The following is a 22,421-nucleotide window of genomic DNA, read 5'->3' as shown; positions in this document are numbered from 1 at the left end:
ATCTCGTTATTTCAAGATATTAAGTCGTTATAACTCGTTATTTCAACATAATAAGTCGTTATAACGACATAATATCTCGTTATTTCAACATAATAAGTCGTTATAACGACATAATATCTCGTTATTTCAAGATATTAAGTCGTTATAACGACATAATATCTCGTTATAACGACATAATATCTCGTTATTTCGACATAATATCTCGTTATAACGACATAATATCTCGTTATTTCAACATAATAAGTCGTTATAGCGACATAATATCTCGTTATTTCAACATAATAAGTCGTTATAACGACATAATATCTCGTTATTTCAACATAATAAGTCGTTATAACGACATAATGTCTCGTTATTTCAAGATATTAAGTCGTTATAACGACATAATATCTCGTTATAACGACATAATATCTCGTTATTTCAACATAATAAGTCGTTATAACGACATAATAAGTCGTTATTTCAACATAATAACTCTTCATTATCTATCAAGTATGATAAAGGACGTGTACGTGATAACGTCCCCAGTGGCGCAACGCTAAAGTATTGGACCGCCAGTTTAGCTTTTACTGCGATCGCCGCGGTTTCGAATCCGCCTTTTGCCGAGTTCGTTCTTCTCTAGTTTCACATCACATATCAAAAAAGGCATTCATTTTCAATAAAAATTAAAACAATATTATAAAAGTGCAAATAACCTGCCTAACGAGTGTTTAATAACATTTAAAAGTATTTATTGGGCAGGGTTAGCAGCATGTTCGATATTACCCACTAGAGGGCAGAATAAGACAGGGAATCAATTAAAGAGCGCAATAGTTATGTTGAACTACTGTTACAATTTGGTGCTCCAAAATCCCAGAGCTTTATCATGGGAATTTGCATTAATGCCAGGCATATGCATTCATTCCAGGCTAACACTTATTGCGGTTAAATTTATTTTGCCCATGTGCTATTACTGTAAAAGGTTGTCATAAATACCCTATAGGTATCAAAAGCAAAGTGTTGGTATAAAAAACTGTTTTTGAGCACGCTTTCAAATTAAATAAGGTGGTTGAATGTTTGTAAAAACAACAATATAAAATCTCAAGTTATAAAAGTGCCACAATTGTCCCACTATCATGTGCAGGGGTGGCATTTTGCCCCTATGAACGGGTCATAGAACTACAAAACTCATTATTTAATATTCATGTTTTTTTTTTAATGTAACGTTAATGTTTCAATTCTACATGTTTATTTATGTAAATGTTGCATGACTGACGTGTTTGAATACGTGTGCGAACCCTGGTGCGAACATTCGAACCGCATTTAAACAGGCACAGAGTTGCCATGGAAACGGAGAAACAACAACTGACAACAAAAAATGTCTCAAAAATAAAATATATGCTAAAAATATGCTTTTATCATACTAGAATTAGTAGCACATTTTAGTTCATATTTCATGGCGACTCAAAATAGCAGTTGAGTGTTCTGTAGTTTTCATAACACTGGATCTTCATCTTCTACCAATTAATAATTTCTAATGTGGCCTAATAGGCAATTAACTTATTTAGCAATTACATAGCTAAGTTATTTAGTTTTGTGGTAATTGCTAGTATTTGCTCTTTCGGCCAGCTTTATAATTTATGGATTTAATTTATTTTTTTTGTTAACTTTACATAAAGTTATAATGTAAAGTTACATGTATCATATAATCCCCTATTCTTTCTTATGATGTAGCTTTATGTGTTTGACTTTTATTGGTCCGATCAGAAACTCTTTTTTAATCTACTTGGTTTGCACTGCTTTGCTCCGGCTATTATTACGAATAATATTATTTTAACTATTATTTTTGTTGTTACTGTATTGTAGGTGATAGAGTATACTATTATTAAACCTACTAAGTTACAGACAAGATAGAAGAGTTTTTTGACCAAACTACATTTGTACATCGGCCATATTTGATCGCAACACAACCGGAAGGTCAAAGCTGGCGGCAGCAAACCGGAGCAAACGCAGAGAACGGCCTTGAACATCGCAGTCATGGCGGAGAAGGAGGATCAATTGTATGACTTCCTTCGCAATCGTGGAGTGTCAGAGGACACAGTAAAGCGTATGATTGAGCAAAAGGTGATTTAAACATGCATATTAAACATGTTCATTATTTTGAATGCATTTACTCAACTCACAATGCGATACGAGTTTTAACAAAATTACATGTAAGACATTATAAATGAGAAAGTTTCTTTTTAATATTTATTAAACAAAATGTTGCATATTTCTTTGTGAAATTGAAATATCTACTTTATAACAAAACTAAATTTAAAATTTGAAACAAACGTGAAACCAAATAAATAAATGTATACAAATAAACATTTTCCTGAACAGTCAGTTCCCCTCAGCTATACATTCATATAAATCCCACCCCAAATGTGTCGCGATTCATTTAGCATCTCAACCGACTTGAATCGTCACATATTTTAATTGATTTTCAACCAGTTCCTGGTGCATCGTTACATCCCTAATTACAAGAGGAATTAAATAAAATGTTACAAATAGAACATTAACAGACATATTCCATCTTTGGACTAGGGTTGTAAGTTTTAAGTGTCAATAATTTTGCTCATGATGGGTGAAACTGCAGCCTTTATGTATCCCTAAACATGTCTTTACACATGTTTATGTTCATAGATTGACCAATCAACTGTAAAAACAATGGATGACAACACACTGGAGAGATTCCTGCCAGCCCTTGGTGATAGGGTTGCATTAAGGCATTACTGTGACAATGACAACTATGTTAAACAATCTAGAAAACTAAGTCTTCTTGAAAAACTAAGGAAAAAAATGAAACTTAGACATGGCTCAATCTTCTCAGAGGACGCTGGTGAAAATGAGGAATGTGGGACCACAAGAAAGACAATGATTGGAAACAAAAATGCTTGCAAAGACTCAAGACGGATTGAACTTGGATGGATACACAATGGAAAACAAGTTCGAACCAAATGTGGTGGGGGGACAAGAAAGCTGAATGTTCCGAAAACTGCTGTTTATGATGACCTCGTCAAGCTGGGAAAGGAGCTTTTTTTCCCTCGGGGTCAGTCAAAGAAAGGTCCTGAAATCAATTTCTCTTTCAAAATATATGATTTTCAAGAGTGTGAAATGCCACGTAATATCACGGTTGGAGGGCTGTATGAATCGGTTAAACTGGGAGTACTGAGATTCTACTTGGTAACACTTGATCTTGAAGAATCTGAAGCTTCTTCTGATGATCTTCAAACTTCAGACACACCATCAGAACAAAATGATGACTGCTACATAACAGGCGAGACCTATTTGTCATCTGATGATGAAATACAGTTTGGTCCAGTGGAGGATCCTGACTACAACTCTGACGATACTCTTTCCATAGATGTACCTCAAGAAGAGATACCATCCCAGTCAAGAGAGGAAGCTCATTTGGTAGCACCTCAAGAAGAGATACCATCCCAGTCAAGAGAGGAAGCACATTTTGTGACACCTCAAGAAGAGATACCATCCCAGTCAAGAGAGGAAGCTCATTTGTTACACCTCAAGATTCTGCTCCAAAGGTGCTGAGACTGCATCGTGTCAACATCATTCATGATATGGTGGAACAGTTCAAAGATGCCAGTGTTGTGGAGGCCAGACTGTCATTTATCTTTGTTGATGAATGTGGCATTGATGCATCAGGTGTTGCCCGGGATGCATATTCAGGTTTTTGGGAAGATTTTTTCCTGAATTGTGCAGATGGGGAAATTGAGTATGTCCCAGCACTTCAGCCTGAGTATGGAAAAGAAGAATGGGAGGCAGTTGGTAGAATTCTACTAAAAGGATACCAGGATCATGGATTCTTTCCAGTGAAGCTATCATTGGCCTTTGCAGTCTGTCTCCTTCATGGGGAGAACAAAGTGACACCAGGCATGCTGACTGAATCTTTTATGAGGTATGTACTGTAATTAAACAATTACAGAAATGTTATTCATTTTAAGGTTTCAAAGTGTAGTCTTGTTTACAATATGTATTCCTCCGAAACGAGTTTGCAGCACAAGTCACAAACAGAAATGTCACAAACATATTAAGTAGATGATTAAACTCCATTTAATAAATGCAACATTAATTAATATACATTAATGTAAGGATTTTAATTTAATGCCTCTGTTTAGTTCCACTGTTAATGCCACAAAACACATTCACATTTGCTAGAACCGCACTTTACATAAAAATAAACGTATTCTGATGAGATCACGTTAGTAAGTGCAGAGTGCAGTCTGGACGATTGGGTTGGGGTCTTCCTTTATGTACTACTTTATGAATTAAAGGATTAGTCTACTTTTAAATACACTTTTCCTGATAATTTACTCACCCCCATGTCATCCAAGATGTCCATGTCTTTCTTTCGTCAGTCGAAAAGAAATGAAGGTTTTTGAGGAAAGCACTCCAGGATTTTTCTCCATATAGTGGACTTCAGTGGCTACCAACAGACTGAAGGTCCAAATTGCAGTTTCAGTGCAGCTTCAAAGGGCTTTAAACGATACAAGATGAGTAATAAGGGTCTTATCTAGTGAAACGATCGGTCATTTTCGAAAAAAATACAACCATTTATGCGTTATAAACAAAATATTGCCTTGAACGTACTTTCCGCTTCCGCATTCTTCATAAGGCTTACGCTGAATGTCCTACGCCTTCCCTATTCAACTTACGGAAAAAAACTAAACTGGCACAGCGTTCGTTCCGTAAGTTGAATAGGGAAGGCGTAGGACATTCAGCGTAAGCGTTATGAAGAATGCGGAAGCGGAAAGTACGTTCAAGGCAATATTTTGTTTATAAAGCATAAACGGTTGTATTTTTTTTCGAAAATGACAGATCGTTTCACTAGATAAGACCCTTATTAAGTGCCCTTATTGTTTAAAGCCCTTGAAGCTGCACTGAAACTGTAATTTGGACCTTCAGTCTGTTGGTAACCATTGAAGTCCACTACATGGAGAAAAATCCTGGAGTGTTTTCATCAAAAACCTTCATTTCTATTCGACTGACGAAAGAAAGACATGAACATCTTGAATAAAGTTCTCGGCCTTGTCCCTTACGCACATAGATTTCTCCAGTTTATCTGAATCTTTTGATGATGCTATGCATTGTAGATGATGAGATTTGCAAAACCTTTGCAATTTGACGTTGCACTCTTTCACAGCTCTGCCCATCTTTACTTCTGAGAGACTCTGCCTCTCTAAGACATCCTTTTTATAGCTAATCATGTTACAGACCTGATATCAATTAATTAGTTAGTTTCTAGATGTTCTCCCAGCTGAATCTTTTTAAAATGTCTTGATTTTTCAGCCATTTGTTGCCCCCATGCCAACTTTTTTGAGACCTGTAGCAGGCACCAAATTTGAAATTATGTTATCTATGTTCTATTTTGAATAAAATATTGCCTTTTATATTAGTTTTCATTTTATTCAAATTTAAAAAACGTCCCAACTTTTCCGGAATTTGGGTTGTACTTGTAGTCGATTTCTATGTTTTATTTATCATAATAACACAATGAAACATGCCAAATTGTTCAGACATAATTTTTGGCCAGGCTGTCATACAAAGAAATTATGTGATGATTTGAATAAGGACTATGACTACAGAGGAAAGGTAAACTGAGGAGAACAAATCAATAAATACATGCAAAAACAAGAGAGAATGGAATATTAATAACTGATTATGTTGCAGTCAATGTTTGCTTTTTCTTGTCAGCTTTTTGTTTTTTTCTATGCATTTTTTTTTTTTTTTTTGCATAGTAAAATAAAACCTGTAGCTGTAGTTTGCCATTTTCCTAAATATTTTCCACAGACAAATACATTAACCACATTTAGTGTTTCCTTTCAAAAGGGAACTCAACGCTGTGTCAAGCGCTAGGGGAACCGCCTCCATGGGAACCGGTGTCACATATCCAATCTTGGCAATATCATATTGAACGGCAACAGCCCATGACATCATAACAATGTGACGCGATCGTATATAAGGGGCGCCTAGATAACATGTCATCCTCTTTTCGTCTTCAGGGACTGTTTGTGTGAAACGCTATCGTGGCAATTATGAAATGCACAGAGGTTTACTAAGTGTGTGGGTCTGTGTCCTCGTTATCTGACACCAGATGACACACACGGAATGTTCCACACAAATTCATATCCGTGGGTAAAAAATGAGGAAGTTCAATCTTTAGTTTCAGCAAAAGCCTCGGAGGTGTCAAAAGTCTGCCGGATAACGCAAAATGTCCTGTTTGCATCATCTGGCGGACTTTCGCTGACAAACAGGACATCTGGTTGCATGGGGTACCCATCACGAAGAAAAAGTATAAGTATACATTGTTCACTTACATTCATAACCAACACTGTAACAATACAAAAATGATTGATAATAGGGGGAACTTTTTCTCAAAAACATTTTCCAACACTTGCATCACACCATACTTGAGTGGAAATGTGATTTTGTAGTTTCTCATTTTATTTCCCAATGATTTTGTCTACTGTTGAGTCTGTATGTTTATATGTTCTTCTCTTCATTGGGAGAGCACAGGGGTTGAGAGCGCTTTAGGTGAATGAATGGTACTGTCTCTTCTCATTACAGCTGTGCTGTAAACAAAATAAAGCCCCAAACCAGCAGTGGCAGAAGATCCGACCGCTCCAATGCTCCCCTAAACCCTTGGGAAATTTGTGTATCTCTGCATTAAGGACCTGGATTACATACAGCAGGACCACAAGTAGACATTGTCAGCTTAGACAAACACAAATAAGATGACAGTGTGTGTGGTCCCTTTTTTATTAGTGTCTATGCTTTGATCCACCCAATGTTGTTCACATATGTATACTGGAAATGTCATGCAGTCTGAAGTTTTGTCTATTTTGGCTCATTCTCTGTTTAGTCCTTTCAAGATAGGTGGATTTACATAAGAGTTGGCAAAAATGTCTTAAAGTTCTACCAAATCTCTGTCTGTTAGCTTTCACAGCAGTTTGACACATGGTAGAATAATCTGACAAGCACCAATAAAGTGCATGTAATTAAGGGCTCTGTGTCCACAGCAGATAAATGGTTTAAATAAGAACAATAAGAACACTGAAGAAACAACAACAAAGAAAACACTAAACCACAGTTAATCACAACTTTCACAAAGAAACTGGAATCAAGAGACTCTAATATAATGGCACTTTTGTGTCTGTGTGTGTGTGTGTGTGTGTGTGTGCGTGTGGTGTTCTGGGGGGATATTCAACCATGAAGATGGGTGCCTATAGAAATGGCATCTCTGGCTCGAAAGGGTGAATTTCTTAGCAACCACAAAAATAATTAGTAAATGACAAAACATCACCATTTTGAATAAACTGTATCCAACCTTATTTGTCTCCACAAGTCAGTGATAACAAGAGCTGCTTGCTGCTATTTTCACTTGACGCCAAATAGACGCATGCAAAGAGCAGTAGTTCTCCTGTGGTTACCATAGCAGCAGTATCAGTATCATATGGCTCATGGAAAATGTATTAATTATTTAATTATGTATCACTGCATTATAGGCTATCATAAGTAGGGTGAATTCATGTTGATTGGGACACAAAGTCATCTCAATGACAAAAAGTATCTCAATGACAAAAAGTGTCCCAATCACCCTGAATTCACCCTATATCCCACACACACGCACAGAGAAAAAAAAAAAAAAAATTGGTTTGGTTTATAAAGTATTTTTTTGTTGACATTTGACTGTGTTAGCGGCTTCAACAGATTGAACTGTGAAAGTTGCGCCTGAAAGTTTGTTTAATTAGCACGCTGAATTAGATAATTCTGAAAAATATATCTTGTTTCATTAAAACCTGAACATATAAAAAATCCTATTGCTCTCCATACTGATATGGACTAATCAGTGGCTGTTTCCATTTGTATTTATAGGATGTCATGGAGAATGGAATGAGAGCATGATGTGGGCTGGAATCCACATCTCCAAACAACATGAGCATGACAGCTTAACATGCTGGAGTGGATGTTCCAACTGCTGTACCTCAGCTATAAATCATTTACCTGTAATGCCTGTTTCAAACACAAATCCATTTGCAGTACCTTTATAGTCGATTTTTTTTTTTTTTTTTTTTTTTTTTTTGGTGCCCATAATTGTCAAGGGTTGTTGCAGGCAGACAGAAGAAGACAGAAGCATAAAGTTCCAACACAAAGTTTAATGACAATAATCCACAAAGCAGGGCAACACACACTAAAGGTAACAGTGACCAGACAAACGCTGAGTAAACAGGAGGAACTTTAAAGTTAAAAAAAGATTAAGAGTTAATTAAGAAAAGAAGAGTTATTTAAGAGAAGGTACACCACCATCTTGCATTGATGGAAGTGATTTGAACGCACCTGATGTTGTAATTATGACTTCCCAAATCATAAACATGATCTTCCAAGGAGGACTTGTGAACACAAAAATGTAGCAATTTCACCATAAATATATTGTTAAAGTATCCTGTGTTTCACAGTCAACATATGACTTTCTGCCCTGGGTATAGCCAGGAAAACTAAAACACATTTAGAAAAATATGCCGACATAATAAATGGCACTTGTCTCATCGTGGAGGTGAAAAAACTGCAGTACCTGCAGAAATTGTTGTGTAAATATTTAAATGCATGGGATGCAGTATCCTCAGTTGTGTGGATGGAAAGTTTTAATTTAAAATGTTTATGATAATCTTTTAACATAAGATATGGTATGTTTAAATGTTTTCCACTTGATTGAGACATTTAATATATAAATCTATAGGCTATAAGTAGTGAATGGAAAAATGCATAGTTTATATTTATTGTGATCAAATGAGAATAAGTCTATGAAAGATTGTTTAACTGTACTATTTACAAAGAGAATCCAATGATAAAAAAGCACTGAGAACTAATATTTGTGGAAGAGCATCTAGCCGCAGATCACTTGCTCATTGACAATCCATCTTATGTGAAAGCACAATGAGCCAGTGCTGCTTCTGCACTGCATTTGTATTACATACAGACTGCATAAGTACTGCAAACGGATCATGTGTGAAACGGGCTTAACAAAGCACACACTTTACCATGAATCTGCATCTTCCTATTGTCGTTACAGAGACAAAAGCTTTTGTGGGATAGGGGCATGGCCACAGAGTTCTGCTGGCAGTGTGTGATGAGGAGCACCTGGTGTTAATGTTGCTTCATCACGGTTTCCATAAAGGCAGCAGCATGCCTCTCCTAAAGATTATGTCTCTCCTGTGCATCTGCAAGTTGTACTCAACAGTAGCCAGGCTGCCAACAAAGTCAATGTGCTCAGCATTGATCAGCATACCCACAAAACTTTCCCTGACTTTATGATGCACACTGACAAATTACTTGACAACTTGGGGAAAAATAAGAACTTTTTAAAATCAGTATGGATGGCATTTGCAAAGTCAGGGAAAGTCCACCGGAAAATTAGTGTAAACCAGTTTGTCACATTCCATTAGTCCATAGCGTGGATGTGCATGTGCAAGACTACCAAGTCAGTGATGTTCTTGCTGTGTGTGTGTGTGTTTTATTCTTTTATTTTGTTTTGAGACATGTTACCACCAAAACTATTAAGCCTTCCAGAAAATAAGCACAATACCCCGCAGGCTCAGGTGGTGGAGAGCGGTCAGACGACACACACTGATGATCAGTCACAGATGAGCCCTCGCTCAACTCTCTGAGCTCAGGTGTGCAATTACTAAATCAAATAGTGCTTTTTGTTTGATATGCACTTACATGACTTAGTCACTTGTCATATCCAGACAAGAATTATGTAGAGCTTAATTAAATCATAGAGGCACATGTAGTAATACCTCCTTGCAGGAATAGCAAACATTTCAGAAGAATATATCATAAATTGTATGGACTACAGGTAAGAACTTCAGAGGCCATTAAACCTGTATAGCTGTAACATTTATGTGAGTAGATAATCCACCTGAGAGCGAATGAACGAACAAATGAACGATGAAGTACTTTTTAATAAACAGTTACCATATAACACTACACAGGAACACACCATTAATGCAAGACCAAGCACTGAAGAGAACCAAGGGCTTAACAACCGAATAAGAGCCAGCGGTAAATCCCCAAAGCAGTGGCCGAGATTAAGCTGTTCTCGGCGGGTACACCGGCACTGAACGCCCATTGACGCCCTGGAGCTCGCATGTCCGAAAACGTCAAAACAAATTGTAAAAAAGGTGCTATTATTAAATACAAGTCACATAATTCAGGTCTAAACAACTACATTCTCCCCTAAAAAACTATATAAAAAAAAAAAATATATATATATATATATATATATATATATATATATATATATATATATATATATATTCAAGTTATTTTCCATAACTCCACAATTGTTTGATTAACATTAATGAAACAGACTGCCCATATATTAAGAACTACTGTACCACACGGATCTAATATAATGTTACACATCTCATGTTTTTCCCCAACAGTTAACCAAACATTCACATTACAGATAATGTTTGTGTGAAAACTCACCAATACATACTTTTTTTTTTTTTTTTTTTTTTTTTTTTTTTAAATACTGTAATTCTGTGTATGTGTGTATATCAGGATTGTGGCGTCTTTGTGCGCGAGCTTCGGATCTGTCAGTCAGTAAGATCAATTTGTTTACTTCAGTATAGGGCTGCACGATTAATCGCATGCTATTCTCACGCGCATTTCGTCAGTAAAGCCGGTTCCCTGATTACCGCTAAATCGCCATCACCTGCTTTCAAATGAAGCGGCATTTAATAGACAGAGCCGTAGGTCACTGAAAAGCCACGCAATATCGCGTTCATATCGCAGATGAATCGCCTGCGATAATGAACGCGATATTGCGTGGCTTGTCCGTGAACTACGGCTCCGTCTATTAAAAGGCGCTCCGTTTAAAAACAGGTGATGGCGATTTAGCGGTAATCAGGGAACCGGCTTTACTGACGAAATGCGCGTGAGAATAGCATGCGATTAATCGTGCAGCCCTACTTCAGTATGAGTTTGAAAATCACATTTCACTGGTTCAGACTCAGTCAAGAATTCACTATGAATATTCGTTATAAGTTGGAATGCTGCTTTACAACAATACCAAACTTGTGCTGAGAGGAAGCGCCAGTCGTCCAGAAGCGAGCAGTGAAAAACTAAATAATTGTTTTCATTATGTGGCCAAGTGGTCTAAATATACAATGTTTCTATTTTGTTAAAAAATGTAATGGCCCCTTTAAGAAATCTTCTCTCTCGCTCTCTCTTCTCGCGATACTGTTTGCGCGATTTGGATGCGTGCGCGCGACCAGAGAAGCCATTCTCACTGTACATGAGAGCTCCATGTGGTAGTGCATGCATTTCGTCTAATCTAATGTAGTTTCATCATCTTTTCGGGTAAATATTACTCCAATATGTTTAATATGTACAAATATGCGTTGAAATGGAGTTCGAAAGAGTATTTGATGTTTATATTTCAGTCAATGCTTTTGGATCGCGTGTCTGACGAGTGAACCTCGTGGCAAATAGTAAAGGATTATTGGGTATGTAAATTTCACAATTTGATAAGTATTTCAAAGCAATGTTTATTTGATTATGCATGTATATATATATATAATATATATATCTGTTATAGATGTGTTAAGAGCTATTTTATGATTGATTCTGATTTATTTTTCTTATGGTTCATGGTTAATATGTGAAACAAAGGGAATGTGGCTTTACTAATGTGCTCTTATTTTTCTTCTGTACCTCAGCCACTGCCGTATTCCAGTCTATATTACCATTTTAGTTTTTTTCAAGTAATTTGGTTATTTCCGGTGGACTCTGGTGTGTTTTTTTTGTTAGTCTTTCACCTTGCATCTTACTGTATCTCAGTGGTTGCATGTCCTCCTCTGAACTACATCTAGTCGATTTGATGTGACACTTATTATTGTCGTAAACTTATCTTTGCAACAATTGATTGTCATTTCTCAGAATTTGATTGCTTAAATTGTGGATAAGAGTTTTTCCTTTTTGTATGATAATAAGTGAAATTTTTAATTATTCAAAATCTCCTTTTGTAAGCTTGCCTATTCAAGTCTTGCTCCCATCGACCGCTGTCATTATTTGAACAGCAGTCAGATTAAACAAACCCCAAGTTTTGAAAAGCATAATTTTGCTTCCGGTGTGTGTCTCTTTTCTTCCACCCGGTTACATTTTTGGTACCAGGAGTGGGGTATCTGACAGTTGGGAGCTCTTAGGTGTTTAGTGCGTTTTTTTCTGGAATACGGTAGTGGTGGGTACGTGAGCTGCAGGGACCCGGAGTGGAGGCGGTCAACCGTGCTTTAAGTGTCCAGTGTGACGACGTCGGCTGAGGGTTCGTGGCCAAGGGACTGGATCGCTGGACGAGGAGGGGACATCGCCATCTGTGGCTGAAGCTCAGGAGTGTGCTGTAATCTTCTATGACTGTTTTGTGTGTTCTGCAAGAAGAGGAAGCAGTGTTACACAGACATTCTTTATCACATATCCTTTGAACTAAAGAAAAGAGACATTAAACAGACTTTGTGCTGCCAAAAGGACATTGAAATTTAATTCAACATGTCACAGTCTGATGATGAAGATCCAGTACAGGGTGCTGCTAGTGAACAGGGTTTAAGTCATGATATGGACGATGTGCAGAGACAAATCCAAGAGCTTAGCAGAAAACATGCTGAAGCTATGGCAGCTATTGCCAACCTAAGTGGAGAGCCAACTAGGTCTTACATATATGTACCAAGGGAACGCCACATTCAGTCTTTCAGTGGTGATTTTAGCAAAGATGGTAGAAATGTGGATGAATTCATTGAAGAAGTGGAAAGGGTATTGCTTGTAAGAAACCAGACTTCCGAAGACCAAACTGACTTTGTTCTTTCCCTATTGAAAGGTGCCGCTTTGGAAGAGGTTAGATTAAGGCGGGGGGATCAACCCCAGTGTGCGGAAGACATATTTTTCTACCTTAGGGAGGCCTTTAGGGAAAAGCGTAGTCTTGCCCAGTTACTGCAGACTTTCTATACTCGCAAACAGTTAGAAGGTGAAGACCTGCGTGCATACTCTCATGCCTTGTCACAAATATTGAACTCTCTCTTGAAGCAGTCACCCGATGCTGTTGCAAATGCGAATGTCGCTTTACGAGACCAGTTCATTGAGGGAACAAGAGATGCAGCGCTTCGAAGGGAACTTCGTAAATTGGTGAGGGACAAGCCACAGTCGACTTTGATTGAAGTAAGAGATGAAGCTTTAATGTGGTCTCTTGAAGATCCCAAGCTGCGTGCTGGTAAAGTAGCCCTTAACCGTAAAGTAAGCTCCGAAGCTACAGAAGTCCAGTGTGCGTCTGTGGTGATGCCAGCGAAGAGCTCTGTTACGCTTGATGAAGTTCTAAAATTAGTGGCGGAACAAGGCAAAGCCATAGGGGAGTTGACTCAAGCTGTTCAGAAATTGACTTTACATTGCACTAAGCCTGAATCTGTGAATCGTAGTAAATCTAAGGTGCAGCCTAGGTTTACTGATGACGGCCAGCCTATCTGTTTTAAGTGTAATGGGGTGGGGCACATAGCCAAAAACTGTGTGAGAAGAAACAAACAAGCAGTAAATGAGGATGCATCATCAGCCATGCCACAGGGAAATGCACACCCTCGGTCGCTGTGAGCCAAGCGATGCGAGGGCAATCTGTTGGCTCGACTCCCAAGGACTCAGATCATGATCGACTACTCCAACATGCTGTGGGGAGATGTCCTGTAGTTGACTTGAAAATCGGGGGAGTGAGTGTTTCGTGTTTACTTGACACAGGAAGTCAAGTGAGTACAATTACAGAACATTTCTTTAAAGAGCACTTAGCAGGTGAAGTAGACAACATGCTTTCCACATCCGGTTGGCTCAAAATTACCGCTGCTAATGGATTAGACATCCCGTATCTTGGTTATCTTGAGCTTACAGTTGAAACCATGGGTATCACTCTGCCAGAGTGTGGTTTTCTAGTAGTCCGAGATGCACAAAGCTCTTCAGCCGTTCCAGCTCTCATCGGCATGAATATTATAGGCAGATGCAGAGAGTTAGTTCATGCTGAGTTCGATACCACCTTAGGAGGGGAGCTACAGTCTGACTGGAGAGAGGTTTTCCAGCAAATGCAAAGTGTCAGTCCACGTGAGAAACGTTTTGTTGCACGAGTAGCTGGAAAAGAGACGGTGGTACATACCTGCTTCATCTATTGCAACTTTAATGGTCCGGGGGATAAAAAGTTCATTACCTGAGGGTTCAAAACTGTTGTTGGAGCCTGGAAATTTACCTTTACCTGGCGGCTTGATCGTGGTACCATCCCTTGTGTCCACTGTAAAACCCTTGTTTCCAGTGCATGTTGTGAATCTCTCCACAGAGGTTGTATGGTTGCAGCCCCGCACCCGGCTGGGTACTCTCTGTCCTGTTGAATCCTTAAGTCCAACGGAGGGTTGTGAAGTTAAGTTCCAAAGAATCGCAGCTGGAGTGGAAGAGATAACTGTAAACACAGAAGAGAGACTGGTATTGGCGAATACCATAACCGACTTTCTTAACAAGCTACGGTTAGGTGGTACTGCTGAGCAACAGGCTGAGCTTAAAGCTTTGCTATTGAGGTATGTGGATGCATTTGCGCTGGACGATGAAGAACTGGGGTTTTCTGATAAAGTACAGCACGAGATCAATCTGGTAGATGACGTTCCAGTTTCTCAGCCCTATCGGCGCATTCCACCAACCCAGTATGGTGAAGCCAGGGAACATATCACCAAGCTTCTTAAGAAGGGGATTATCAAACCTAGTAATAGTGCTTATGCATCGCCCATAGTACTTGTACGGAAGGCGGATGGTAGTCTTAGACTATGTGTCGACTACAGAAAATTGAACTCCAAGACAAAACGGGATGCCTTCCCTTTGCCCCGCATTGATGAGAGTTTTGATGCATTACAAGGTGCAAAGTTCTTCTCAACTATTGATTTGGCTAGCGGGTATCATCAGGTGGCTGTGCGTGAGCCACCTGTGCGTGAGCCACCTGCATACATTCCAGCGTCTTATGCAATCTACTATGGGAGATTTGATCTTCCAGATTATGCTGGTTTATCTGGATGATATTCTTGTATATTCATCTACTTTCCATGAACATCTCCAGAGACTAGAGGTCGTTTTCAGTAGATTGAAGGAAATGGGGCTCAAGGTGAAGCTTGAAAAATGCCATTTTCTCCAGGAAGAGGTAAAGTTCTTGGGTCATCAAATTTCAGCTCAAGGCATTGGTACTGACCCTGGGAAAGTTGAGGCGGTGAGAAATTGGAAAACACCTGGCACAGTAAAGGACTTAAGATCATTCCTAGGTTTTTGTAGTTATTACAGAAAATTTATAGAAGGTTTTTCCAAAATCGCTGGCCCTCTTCATGATTTGGTGAACTTGTGTCTGAAACAACACGGAATTGTGAGAAAGTCTGAGTTTTGTTCACTGTGGTCAGCCGAGTGTCAGGCAGCCTTTGAGTTGTTAAAGGATAAGCTTACATCTGCTCCTATATTAGGCTACGCAGACTTTTCTCTTCCATTTATAGTGGAGACTGATGCTAGTAATGAAGGTCTAGGTGCAGTCCTCTACCAACAACAAGGTGACTGTAAGAGAGTGATCGCCTACGCTAGTAGAAGACTACGTAATGCAGAGAAGAATGATCGGAACTATAGTAGTATGAAACTCGAATTACTAGCTCTCAAATGGGCTGTTTCCGAAAAATTCCGGGGGTATTTGTTAGGCTCAAAATTTGTGGTCGTCACAGACAACAATCCTTTATGTCACCTGCAAACAGCGAAATTGGGTGCTATCGAGCAAAGATGGATGGCCCAATTAGCAGTTTTCGAGTTTGAGGTTAAGTACCGACCCGGACGGCACAATGCTGCTGCTGACGCCCTCTCTAGGCAGCCGTTAGTTCTGAGGACATGGAATATGATGATTGTGTTGCCATTTGTAATGTGATCAACCAGGGTACACCCTTAGATGTGGAATTGCTGACAGCGGGTGATCAGTGCTGTAAAGTGAGCCAGATCCGTGCTTTGGGGTGTGGAGCCAGGGTGGAAGGGACTGACACTCAGGGAGGTACATGTACTCTTCCAGGCTATACCAAATCTCAGTTAAAGGATTTCCAGCTGAAGGATTTGATTCTCTGCTCTTTTAGAGAGTTTTGGGATCAGAAGCGAAAGCCCACCAGTCAGGAACGACACAGCCTACCTAAACCTGTATTGTCACTGTTAAAGCAGTGGAAATATATTAGAGAATCCGATGGATTGCTCTATCGTGTGGTGGATGATCTTCATCTTGGTGAGTGCCAGCAGCTTGCTCTTGCCAGCCTGTTTAAAAGATCAAGTCCTTGAAAGTGTTCATGATAAGATGGGACATCAGGGAATTGAACGTACCCTCAACCTGTTAAGGCAAAGGTGCTTCTGGGTTGGCATGTATGAAGATGTCGAAAGGTGGGTCAAAAAGTGTCAACGGTGTATTCTAACCAAAATGCCGCAGCCGAGAATCCGTCCTCCTATGAAGCCGTTCTTAGCTTCAAGGCCTTTGGAAGTAGTGGCAGTGGATTATACAGTGCTCGAACCTGCCTCAGATGGTCGTGAGAATGTGTTGGTCGTAACCGATGTGTTTACTATAATTTACACAGGCATTCCCAACCAGGGACCAGCGAGCTGAAACCACAGCCAAGATTTTACTGAAAGAGTGGTTCATGAAGTATGGAGTGCCAGAGAGGTTACATTCGGATCAGGGGAGGAACTTCGAAAGCGAGGTGATCGCTGAGTTGTGTCGACTGTATGGAGTAAGGAAAACACGCACGAACTCCCTACCGTCCGCAAGGTAATGCTCAGTGTGAGCGATTTAACAGGACGCTCCACGAGTTGTTAAGAACACTACCTCCTGAGAAGAAAAGGCGATGGCCAGAACACCTTCCTGAGTTAATCTATGCATACAATGTAACACCACATGCAACAACAGGATACTCACCTTATTTCTTGCTGTTCGGCGTAGAACCACGTCTTCCTGTCGATGCTCTTCTAGGCCAGGAACAAGCTGTGGATAGAAAACAGGATTGGTTAGTAATTCACCAGAATCGCCTCAGAGAAGCTCATGAAAAAACGAGAGAATATGCAGAGCGCAAGGCTGCTGAGAGACTTGCTCCATTAAATGACAAAGTCTACTGTCCTACTGTTGGTGTTGGTCAGACGGTGTATTTACGTCACCGACCTGCTGGTAGAAACAAGATACAGGATGCTTGGGCTCCTACTGTGTATCGGGTCATACAGGTACAGGGCACCACGTATACGGTTGAACCTGTGGAGGGTGGTCCCAGTAAGAGAGTCCACAGAGTTGACTTACGCCCTTGTGTGAATCCTGTTGTGGAACCAGTGGTAACAGGGAGTAGTTTATCATCATCACCATCTACAGATCTGGTTGAGCCTGTGGAAGTTGGAAATACTGACACAGAGTTTGTGGTGTTGGAAGAGGTTACATTACCTCATCTTGAAGAGACAAGGAATGTTCATGTTGGAGTCTCTGGTTCAGCTGACGAAGCTTTAGATGTTGGACCTGTTTCCGTACTGGATAATGTGGAACCGCCAGTGGAATCAGAACCATCAGTGGAACATGAACCTGACCCTGTTCCTTCAGTAACCAAACCTGACCCAAGGAGGCCTGTTCCCGCACCCAGAAGGACCAGTCGGCCCAATGCTGGTATGCATTCAAACCCATTTAAGGAGCCAAGATCGGCCTGTAATTCTGTCTCTCTCAGTCCTGAAGTTTTCTCCCAGGTTTTGACAAGTCTTGGTAGTGTATTCTTCAGAGAGGCTGTGAAAGAAGTTAAGAATATGTATTGATGTCATTAAGGACAATGACTTCTTAGCAGGGGAGAGTGTGGCCAAGTGGTCTAAATATACAATGTTTCTATTTTGTTAAAAAATGTAATGGCCCCTTTAAAATATCTTCTCTCTCGCTCTCTCTTCTCGCGATACTGTTTGCGCGATTTGGATGCGTGCGCGCGACCAGAGAAGCCATTCTCACTGTACATGAGAGCTCCATGTGGTAGTGCATGCATTTCATCTAATCTAATGTTGTTTCATCATCTTTTCGGGTAAATATTACTCCAATATGTTTAATATGTACAAATATGCGTTGAAATGGAGTTCGAAAGAGTATTTGATGTTTATATTTCAGTCAATGCTTTTGGATCGCGTGTCTGACGAGTGAACCTCGTGGCAAATAGTAAAGGATTATTGGGTATGTAAATTTCACAATTTGATAAGTATTTCAAAGCAATGTTTATTTGATTATGCATGTATATATAATATATATATATCTGTTATAGATGTGTTAAGAGCTATTTTATGATTGATTCTGATTTATTTTTCTTATGGTTCATGGTTAATATGTGAAACAAAGGGAATGTGGCTTTACTAATGTGCTCTTATTTTTCTTCTGTACCTCAGCCACTGCCGTATTCCAGTCTATATTACCATTTTAGTTTTTTTCAAGTAATTTGGTTATTTCCGGTGGACTCTGGTGTGTTTTTTTTGTTAGTCTTTCACCTTGCATCTTACTGTATCTCAGTGGTTGCATGTCCTCCTCTGAACTACATCTAGTCGATTTGATGTGACACTTATTATTGTCGTAAACTTATCTTTGCAACAATTGATCGTCATTTCTCAGAATTTGATTGCTTAAATTGTGGATAAGAGTTTTTCCTTTTTGTATGATAATAAGTGAAATTTTTAATTATTCAAAATCTCCTTTTGTAAGCTTGCCTATTCAAGTCTTGCTCCCATCGACCGCTGTCATTATTTGAACAGCAGTCAGATTAAACAAACCCCAAGTTTTGAAAAGCATAATTTTGCTTCCGGTGTGTGTCTCTTTTCTTCCACCCGGTTACAATTAAATAATAATAATTTTTGGGTGAATTCTTCCTTTACTGTACAATTTGAGAAAGACAAGCAAGATTGTCCGACACATGATGCCATACATTTGCATTTTAAAGGAATTCTGATAGATAGAGAATTGAACTGGATGATGTATGGGTTTGTTATCAGGTCTATGTGTGGGGGTATGTGTTTCTCACTGGTGGCATGATTGCAGTCGTAATGGATTAAGCATCTCTCAGTGTGTTTCTCTAGATAAGACCAGCATTCTCTGACTCTTTATGGCTCACCAGGTTTCATGTTATCTACAGCAGTTTCACTCACACAGAACCGACACCAAGTGCCAGACTTGTTTCCAGTATTCCACTGCTGGGGTGTCAGTGACAGCTTCTTTAATGCAGATAAGCTGCTGTCTGAGGGAAAGAGGAAGGACTGGCCACAAAAAGAGGTGGGAGAGGGAGGTAGAAATAGCTGCAGGGGTGAGCGAGAATAGGAGGCAACATTCTTCATCAGCATGGTCGGCTGGCACAAAAGCAGATGCTTTGAAGTGTGCACATGAGTGACGATAAAAAGCATTGCATCTCATCCTCATAGTAAACTGGTTGCTATCAAATATGAGGGACTCTTTAATGTTGATATTATGAGATATTATGCATCCTGTGTCATATTTCCTCACAATAATAAAAAAAAGCTTATAGATCAGACCTGAGACAACATTTGTGATCTCATTTTACTGTATACGATGAACCCAATGACCATGTCCAAATGACTAAACTGAGTTTATTACCAAGTCACCTGAATGTTTCCATGTATTTTGGTTTCATTTAAATTTGCCAAGTGTTTCAACAAAGCTACAGTTCTCTTATAGATCAATAGATATAGATATAGATATAGATATAGATATAGATATAGATATAGATATAGAACTGTGCTCAAGGTATACAATTCCATGCATGTCGGAAAAATGTATGGACTTTTTCAGATCTTTCAATGTAAATGGACTAAATAAGCTCATTGTAATGAAGTGGGACTCGGGCAGAGATCCATCTGCAAGCTTTTTTTAAATAATAGTGTGGTCGTACAGGCAGGGTCAAAGCAGGGGCAAACAGGAACAGCAAGGGACAGGCAGAATCGTGGTCAGGAGACAGGCAGCAGATCAGGGCAGGCAGATATCGTTCACAGGTCAGGAAACAATAAACAGTCCAAAGGCAGAAGGCAGAGAATCATAAACAGGAAACAGACAGGATACAAATGCTCAGAATTGTCACAGGGTGAATCAAGACTTCGCAAAGAAGTGGTGTGTGTGTGAGTCCTTTATAGTCCAGGTAAAGTGCTAAGCTGTATGTGGCAACAGGTGATTGGTGTAGAGTGTGCATGTGACTGGCAGGGAGGATTATGGGAAATGGAGTCCGGAATGAACGGGAACGTGACACTCATACAGTTTACATTTGAATGTGATCGGAGACAATGGAAAAAACGTAGAGCATCTGCTTTCTTTTCTGCTCTGAAAGCTGCAAGACCACACTGAACTTGGTGATTAAGTAATTTTCAAGTATATTTTTTAGTATACTTTATAAAGTAAGTATTCTAATATCAATGTACTAGTAGTAAATTTCTAAATGTACTGCTTTGGGACTAAATTGGCCCACTTTTTAGTATTTAAATAAAAGTATACTTTTAAGTGTACTATATGTGTAATAGTAATAAACTTTGAGTTCACAACTAGTACACAACTGTTTCTCATTTGTACTTCATCTGTACTACAAGTGACCTTATAAGTAGCATATACAAGTAGTTTACTATTTTAATACTTGTAGTACATTGTTTTAGTTTATGAAAGTACACTTTGAAGTATACTCTCAGTAAACTACTTGTTTAGTAATTTTATACTCCAAGTATACTTGTAAATTTTCTTTAAGTGAACTTAACATCATACTTGGTACTATATTCAAACCATCATACTATGGTTTACTATATTATTTTTGGACTTTAAGTATTCTACTATGTTCCTATTTAGGTATTAATTTTATATACTTGAAATATACCTTTAACTGTACTTAAACTCTTTCAATTTTAAAAACATTTTATTCTAGCTTCATGAATTATTTTTATCAACACCTGAATGTTGCTGAGTTTCATAAAAAAAATTTTTTTAAAAAGTAAAAAAAGCAACATTTGAAACAAAAAGCTGAACAATAGGTGCATTTACATGGAGCATTGTAATCGGTTTAAAAGTCCAATCCGAATGAAAATGCTCCATATAAACTCCTCAATCTGAATAAAAATGCCAAATCCGAATGAAATTGTAATCGGTTTGAGAGGGGTGGGATAAACCTTTCTATAAAATAAAAACTCTGTTATGTAAATGCCTTAAACCGAGTACTTTGCATCTACGTCATCACGTCAAGAGGTCAGGGGTCGTCAGAATGCAAAATGTCAGAGGTAAAATTAAACTGGAGTAAAACTGAAACAACACATTTATTAAATACACTGAAGGAACTCAGTGAATCATTACTACGGACCTACATCCACACGCTTCTGCTTTCCAGAGGAGGGAGGGGTAGTGAGATGCTCCTTAGAGATGCACAGACACCAAACAGGTCAGCTTCCTGTTCCCGTCTTTTCCTCATACCCTCCAGCAGTAATATGCTACAAATTCACACTGTTGCTTGATAAAGAGCAACACTTAACATAAAAATAGCACGCATAAGAAATAATGGAACTCCATGTTGACAGGAATATACGGCGGCAAACAGGACATAGGCTAATGTGCGCATGTCACAAAGTCATTCTGATTGAAAGCGCCAGCACATGTAAACACCATATTGGATTAGATAACGTCTCATGTAAACCGAATCTTTCAATCTGAATAATTTTAATCGGAATGACAAAAAAGTGTACATGTAAACGTGGCTAATGAACGATCAAAACACAGATGGAGTAGATCGAGTTCTTCAACACCCCCTAAAGCTTCACAGTCATTTTCTGTCAGTATAAGTCAAGTATATTTTAATACAATTTTAAGTATATTTCTTAGAAAAAAAGAAGACTGAAAGTATACTTTCTTAATTTTTTGCTTAAAAGAAGTATACTAGCACACTTGAATAAACTTATTTTTCATAAGGGGGGCATGTTGGAAATCAGGAATGGTGAGAAAACATTGTGCTTTGGAACGTTTTTCATCTTCAAACAAAACTTTGGTCTTCACCTGAAGTGGCAGACCGATCGGTGTATGAAATCAAATTACCACAAGAGTGATTCGAGCCATCTGCTCTGTAAGTCTTGATCTCGATTAATGAACGGTGAACAACTTTGAGATTGTATATCAATGCAAAACCAGCGTGGAACATGAGCTAGTTAATATTTATGAGCTTGCTCCACGTATACACTCTAAAACTTCTCAGTTGCTCTAACACCATCATTCGAACTTTTCCATTGGAAGAACTTTGGTAAAGGCAGCAGATGCAGTGGGGTACACACATAATTCGTATGCC

At 38.9% G+C, this 22,421-nt stretch overlaps 2 protein-coding genes across 2 annotated transcripts; both read left to right on the top strand.

Annotated features, from left to right (window-relative positions):
- Nucleotides 1–11,223: 11,223 nt before the first annotated feature.
- LOC125264742 lies at nucleotides 11,224–14,207 on the top strand. The gene is made up of 3 exons (XM_048184390.1): nucleotides 11,224–11,406; nucleotides 11,490–11,552; nucleotides 11,766–14,207. Exon 3 carries the CDS (start codon nucleotides 12,589–12,591, stop codon nucleotides 13,672–13,674), a length of 1,086 nt encoding a protein of 361 aa, XP_048040347.1. The 5' UTR covers nucleotides 11,224–11,406; nucleotides 11,490–11,552; nucleotides 11,766–12,588; the 3' UTR covers nucleotides 13,675–14,207.
- Nucleotides 14,208–15,963: 1,756 nt separating this feature from the next.
- Nucleotides 15,964–19,631, top strand: LOC125249194. Its single transcript, XM_048161769.1, has 3 exons — nucleotides 15,964–16,342; nucleotides 16,844–18,292; nucleotides 18,502–19,631. Exons 1-2 carry the CDS (start codon nucleotides 15,964–15,966, stop codon nucleotides 17,890–17,892), a joined length of 1,428 nt encoding a protein of 475 aa, XP_048017726.1. The 3' UTR covers nucleotides 17,893–18,292; nucleotides 18,502–19,631.
- Nucleotides 19,632–22,421: the final 2,790 nt, after the last annotated feature.

Source organism: Megalobrama amblycephala, linkage group LG1, assembly GCF_018812025.1.
Source record: "Megalobrama amblycephala isolate DHTTF-2021 linkage group LG1, ASM1881202v1, whole genome shotgun sequence".
Taxonomy (NCBI): domain Eukaryota; kingdom Metazoa; phylum Chordata; class Actinopteri; order Cypriniformes; family Xenocyprididae; genus Megalobrama; species Megalobrama amblycephala.
The sequence above is the reverse complement of the archived record's forward strand: the minus strand, read 5'-3'. Positions and strand labels throughout refer to the sequence as shown.

Coding starts and splice junctions, on each gene's coding strand:
- LOC125264742 (XM_048184390.1), top strand. CDS start 12,589: ATGTCACAGTCTGATGATGAAGATCCAGTACAGGGTGCTGCTAGTGAA.
- LOC125249194 (XM_048161769.1), top strand. CDS start 15,964: ATGGAATATGATGATTGTGTTGCCATTTGTAATGTGATCAACCAGGGT. Junction 16,343..16,843: donor GGTGGATGATCTTCATCTTG/GTGAGTGCCAGC, acceptor GTATGGAGTAAG/GAAAACACGCACGAACTCCC.